General features: G+C 46.8%; 1 protein-coding gene across 2 annotated transcripts; it reads left to right on the top strand.

Annotated features, from left to right (window-relative positions):
* Positions 1–6: 6 nt before the first annotated feature.
* On the top strand, positions 7–5,705 carry PIGW (phosphatidylinositol glycan anchor biosynthesis class W). 2 transcript variants are annotated; one of them, XR_001860919.1, is made up of 3 exons: positions 7–73; positions 592–4,783; positions 5,079–5,705. XR_001860919.1 is itself a non-coding variant. In XM_017730940.1 (2 exons), exon 2 carries the CDS (start codon positions 606–608, stop codon positions 2,124–2,126), a length of 1,521 nt encoding a protein of 506 aa, XP_017586429.1. In that variant the 5' UTR covers positions 7–73; positions 592–605; the 3' UTR covers positions 2,127–5,058. The 2 variants fall into 2 exon arrangements, 1 of the variants encoding a protein (XP_017586429.1); XM_017730940.1 differs by lacking the exon at positions 5,079–5,705 and having other exon boundaries at positions 592–5,058.
* Positions 5,706–6,161: the final 456 nt, after the last annotated feature.

Raw genomic sequence — 6,161 nt, 5'->3', positions numbered from 1 at the left:
GGCTCTGTCCCCCACCGCCGGCTCTGTCCCCCACCGCCATCCATCCCCCGCCGCCATCCATCCCCCGCTCCCGGTAAGCTCCCGCTCCGCCCCGGGGCTGAGCAGAACCCGGAGGTTCTCGCTGGTTAATCCACGCTTCTTAGGTCTCGCGGAGAGAAAGGCACTTGGGGGCTGCAGCTGCTGGTTGTACCGACCAGGCAACACAAAGTTTTTTAGGGCCACGTTTTTACATAACGGTGCCATTTACACCATAGAGAATATGGCAAAGTTATGTTCTACAGAGCAGTAAGATTATTCACAATGTGAACATTCAGTGGAGTATTTGATATTTAGAGATCTCCCGCAAAAATATATGAAGCATCTCGTTGGAACACAGCAGGATGTAAAACGCTGGAACTTCCTCAAGCCTTCCAGTGCCTCTGCCTCTCCTTGGCTTCCCAGGCCAGCTCCGGTGCTGCTCTGTGTTTTTTAAATTGAAAAGTAACTCAGTAGCTTCCGAAATAAATGTTGTTTTAATGAACTGATTCATTTTTATGGCGTTCTGAGACCCGTTTTACAAAGCTACCTCAAGTTCATGTTTTGTGTTTTCAGAGGAAGGAAGAAGAATGTCCCAAAAACAGCTGAAAGAAGCCTTTATCAGCAACCTAAATGGAACGAGTTTGCTGGAAATTTCCGCAGGCTTGTCCCTGGCTCCGCTGTGCCTGCTCTGCAGAGGGCTCCTCCTGATCCTGTACTACCTGCACCACGGAAAACCTGTAAGCTCAAGGAAGTACAGCCTGCTGCTCGACTTCCTGGTGCTGGTGTCTCCTCTCCTGTTCTCCTGCACTGTCTTGTCTCCAATCATCTTTTTCATGCCAGTTATCCTTGCTGCCTTCTGCGCTGGAATATTTTCCAAAATATACAGCCAGAGAAAACGGGAGGCCAGAGCGCCCTTTGGGCAAATTGTAAAAGAATTCCAGAAGACATACTTGGATCCTGAGTACATTCCAGCAGTAACTGTGTTCCGTGTTTATGTCAACGTGCTGACATCCATCAGCATTTTGGCCGTGGATTTCCCGCAGTATCCCCGGCGATACGCCAAGGCCGAGACCTACGGCACCGGGGTTATGGATTTGGGCGTTGGAGCCTTTATCTTTGGAAATGCTCTCGTTTGCCCTGAGGTTCGACAGAAGTCTTACATGACACAACCCAGGTTTTCCAATCTGGCCAGGCAGATGTTTTCCGTGTGGCCGCTGATTTCCCTCGGTGTTGGGCGGCTGCTGAGTGTTAAATCCATCGAGTACCATGAGCACACCTCGGAGTACGGCGTGCACTGGAATTTTTTCTTTACCTTGGCATTTGTGAGACTTGCAGCATCTGTGCTTTTAGCCATATTTCCCAAACATAAGGCTTGGCTTGTGGCTCTAGCTCTGGCTGTACTTTATCAGCTCCTTCTCAGCACTACCTCCCTGAAGGTGTTCATCCTGCACGGGAGCGACGGCAGAGACTCCCGGCTCGGCTTCCTCGATGCCAACCGGGAAGGGCTGCTCTCCCTCCTTGGATACCTGGCCATCTACCTGGCGAGTGTGCAGGTGGGGCTGTGGCTGCTGCAGCGCAGGGCCTCGGTGAGGGGCTGGCTGGAAGCCCTGAGGGGGCTGGCTCTGGCAGTTCTCGTGCTGTTCGTGCTTCTCCAGCTGTGCCAGGCGTGCACGGAGCCCGTGTCCCGCCGTGTGGCCAACCTGCCCTTCTGCACCTGGGTGCTTGCCCACTGCCTGCTGCTGCTGAGCTTGTTTGTGCTCACTGACCTCACCCTGGTGTTCACAAAGCTGCTGGTGAAGGGCTCCAGCGTGCCCTGCTGCTGGAAGGTTGTGCAGCCCCCTGATTCCAGTAAAAAACACGGAATGGGGGCCGTGCCAGTGGGAAGGGAAGACAAGCTGTCACGGCTATGCTTGATTAGTGCTATTAACAAAAATCAATTACTGTTTTTCTTGCTAGCAAATGTTATGACTGGTGCTGTGAACATCCTGATAGACACAATCCACAGCAAGGCTGCCTTTACATTATGCATACTGCACTTGTACATGTTTTTTAACTGTTTAATTATGTATGTATTGCATGCCAGAAATATAGTGTTAAAGTTTTGGTGATTCCCTCTGGCTGAGTGGACTAGCTGGACTTTGTTTGCTTTGGTTGAATGATGGTATTTAATGGAAAAATTAGTATTTTTCTGGATGTGTTGCAATAATTTATAGTTTAGTAGAGCTTTTTATTATTTAGTGTTGATTACTTTTTAATGGTTCATTTTACCAAATTATATGGTCCGTGCTCTTACCTGTTGGGAGTTGTTGCACATTATCCTGAAAACTTAGGTTTGGAGATTGCTGAATATTACTGCTGCTCCTGAGAGTAAATTGTATTTACAGTTAGTGAACTGTGCTCAGACCCAAGGAATTAGATAACAAGGTAGAGTAGAAACCAGATGAAAAGTAAGAGGATAAGTAATTATATGGAGAGAGAGGCCTAGCTGTCAAGATTTACCTAGTTAAGGCCCTTGCGTAAATAATAGATAAGAATAATTCTTTATATAAAATGTATTGAATAAGTGGATACTTGAAAATGTTTTGGCCCCAGTCCTGCAGGGACTTATGCATATGCTTGACTTTGATGGTAGTAATTGTGGAATGTTAATCATACACTGAAACCTAAATTAGCCTTTGAATTAAAGCTAAATTTTACTTCCATCCCCACTGATGAATATAAATGAAGACCCGAGATAAAGTGCGATGCTCTGAAGGATAAACTCAACTGCAGATGGATTCGTAAAGCAGTTGTTGGAGGTTGTGGTGTAGATAATAGGAGCAACACAGCCTTTTATAAGAAAATACAAGGATACCAAACTAATTCAGCCCCAGCCTGCAGGCCAGCACGTTGTGACAGCTCATCTTTAGGACTGCTGTAAAGTATGCTCTTCAGGTCTACTTTGAAAGTACTCAAGTCCCACCTACTTGTCTGTAAAATTACTTTAAACAGCAGCTCATTGAATACTCTATTTTGCCAGCTGAGATGTGTCCAAGGGTGGACATTTGGTGTCAATTTTTATTAGCATACAAACAGGGTGCAGATGGAAAGAAGTGCAGTGTACTGGGTCAGAGTTCTGGCAATGGCTTGAGAAGGGAACTGCTCAGTTTCTCAGTCTTCCTTGCAAGCCCAGAGCAGAACACCGTCTTTGTTCCCTTTCCTGACTGTGACAGTTCTTTCTGACCTCATAAAGTCATTGGGAAGAGAAATACACTTAAAGATTGTGAGGAATTCAATAATGGGATATAAATACTTGAGGAGTAGAATACCAATGGTAGTTGATGATAGATGTCTAATGTAAGTGGAGTTACAGCAGTACACATGGGCCATATTTCATATTTCTCCTTGTCTATCACAAGTGATGAATCATAAAACCTTTGGAGAATAAGCCTCTAAATCAGATTCCTTAAGACAGACATGCTGTGGAAGAGTCATAAATTTATGAGGTTCTCCAAGCCCCTGGCCAGCAGAAAGGTGAAGTCTGAGGATTACAGGCTGTGGCCATGCTGAGTTCATGCTTGTTTGCTTCCAGCTTAAAGCCATGTAGTCTTGAGAATTAAAGCAAACCAGCCTGTATTATCCTGGGGACAAATGCAAGAACTGGCAACAACCTCTTAGAAACAGTTGTCAGTTTATAGCAGAGTTTTCTGGTAACTGGTGGATGTGTTTATTTTAAAAGACTTCCTAGGCTTGCCTAGGGAAGAAAGGTCTCCCTCGTGAACCGACTGGCACTACTCATTTATGCAAAATTACTCATGGATATTTATTTCTGAAATATTTAAAGCCCGAGACCTGCAGCGAGTTCTGCCTGTGAGCACAAGCCTATCGGTGTGATTCAGAACGAATTGGGTGTGACAAGCAGAGCTGTGTCTGGACAAGCACAGGGCATCCAGGTGCCAACTGCAGCGGGTGAAGCAGAGAGGACGTGGGAGGTCTGGTGGGTGAGCTCCACACGGGCTGGTGGTGCCAGTTCCAGGGCTGCAGCTGTGGTTGCCACAACAGCAGCAAACCGAGGGGATCGTGGTGCACCAGAGTGAGAACAACCCTCTCACCAATGCCAGCTTCTCATCCTGAGGACTTCTCCTGCTTCTAAAGCCCTGAGAAGTAAGGCAGAGGTTGTAGCCAGGTGGGTTTGGTCTCTTCTCCTAGGCAGCAAGTGACAGAAAGAGGACATGGCCTCAAGCTGCACCGGGGTGGTCCAGGTTGGACATCAGGAGGAATTTCTCCATGGAAAGTGTGGTCAGGCACTGGAAGGTGTCCAAGGAATGACTGGATGTGGCACTCAGTGCTCTGGGCCGGTTCACAAAGTGTGGATCAGTCACAGGTTTGACTTGATGATCTCAGAGGTCTTTTCCAACCTAAATGATTCTGGGATTCTGTGAGTTTTTCACCAGTGAATTAATGCGAGACAATGAATTCTCATTGCTTGTTGTCGATAACAAATGCAGCGAGCTCTGCCCTGAAGCAACTGGTGTAGTTGTGAATGCCTATGAACACAAGATAATTGCCCAAGCCTCTGAAAGAACCCAGAGATGCAAGCGAGCATCCTTTGATCACAGGACGAGCAAATAGCTCTGTTTGGGTTTGAAAAGACGTGAAAAGTGAACACCAGGACACCGCTGTTCTCCACACACCTCCACAGCTGTTGGCTGGAAGGAACAGGAACTCTGCATTTCACCTCACTCTGGGCTGTGCTTAGACAAAGAACTCTTTGTACAGATTAAAGGTATATTGTCTTAAATCAGAAACTTTTATTTAGTTGTTACATAATGAGTAAAAGTTTAAGGTATTTCGAGTAGGAAGACTAATGGTTCAATTGTGTCACCTACTTCAGCAATAGTAAAGCAGAGGAAAACAGAAATTATTTTGTCTTTGCTGCCGTAATTCCATCCAATGACCTGTCTGTGGGGATGCAGGGTAGAAAAATGCTGGGATATGGTGGGACAGTAGAGCTGATTATATTTATCCTTAACCTTTCATTAAACATCACTAACTTCTTTACACTTCTCATTATTTTTAAGGATCAACTCTAGCATGCCTCCTCCCCCAACTGCAGTGGTGTCTCTTTTGAAGTCAAATGTTACCCTAAAGATTCCAGGCAGGATCCTATTTCAAAGCCACATTGTCCCAGAGAACAGGTATTTCTTCCAGGCCAAGAGGGGCATGCAAATGAACGCAGGAAGGGGCTGGCTGCTTTTTCCACCGTGTTGGAGATAACAAACAAGCTGCGTGTTCCAGCAACTTAAAAACAACTTTAAAAATCCATGGATAAAAATTGTATGAAATGTAATGGTGCTTCTTATATGAACGTGCACTCCAAGAATACAAAATTTGGGGCACTGCTGTTTGTTGATGTGATCCAACCATGTTCTGAGCGTGGGGAGTGACACGGGAACGCACATCCCTGCAAAGACCTAAGTTCATCGTGGTTCAGAGTGCTCTGGTGTAAGAAACTATCCCTCGTTACAAAATCCCAGCTTTTCTGCTGCAGGAAACCATGAAAACACCGACTGCAAACCGTGCAGCACCGTGACTCCACACGTTGTTCCCGCTAGAGCTGCTGCACGAGGAGCTCAAGTAAATTAACTCCCCCACTCAACATCATTTTTATGCAGACACAAGAAAAAATAAAGAATCCTGCTCCTTAATTACCTCCCCTGCATTTTCTTGCGAGGGCTTCAGTGTCTATATCCATACACAACAAGAATGAGCAGGTCAGCTGTATTATTCAATAGTTCAAGAAAGACTTTGGGATCGTTGTGTTTTGGTTTTTTTTTTTGTTTTTTTTTTTGGCTGCTTAATTTAGGCAGCCGCAGGATTTCGAGCTGGCTGCACTGGGGTGCTGCAGGCGCCAAGCAGAGCTGTTAAATCCTGCCCTGCGTGGCTTGGCACCAGGGCATCGAGGGCTGAGCTGCGTTTGATGCTGGGGCAGTGTCTGCGGCGGATAACTCAGGGAGCCCCAAGGACATCGAGTCCAACGCACAGGACACCCCAAAATCCTCCCCCGTGCCTCAGAGCGTTGAGTTCAGCGCGTTTTTATCAGCCCTGGCTCCGGGCGGGGCCGTTCGCACCCGCGGTAACGCCAGTCCGGCCCCGCTCGAGGC

This window comes from Corvus brachyrhynchos, unplaced genomic scaffold, assembly GCF_000691975.1.
Source record: "Corvus brachyrhynchos isolate BGI_N302 unplaced genomic scaffold, ASM69197v1 scaffold283, whole genome shotgun sequence".
NCBI lineage: Eukaryota > Metazoa > Chordata > Aves > Passeriformes > Corvidae > Corvus > Corvus brachyrhynchos.
Note: the sequence above shows the minus strand (reverse complement) of the source record. Positions and strands in the feature narration are given on the sequence as shown.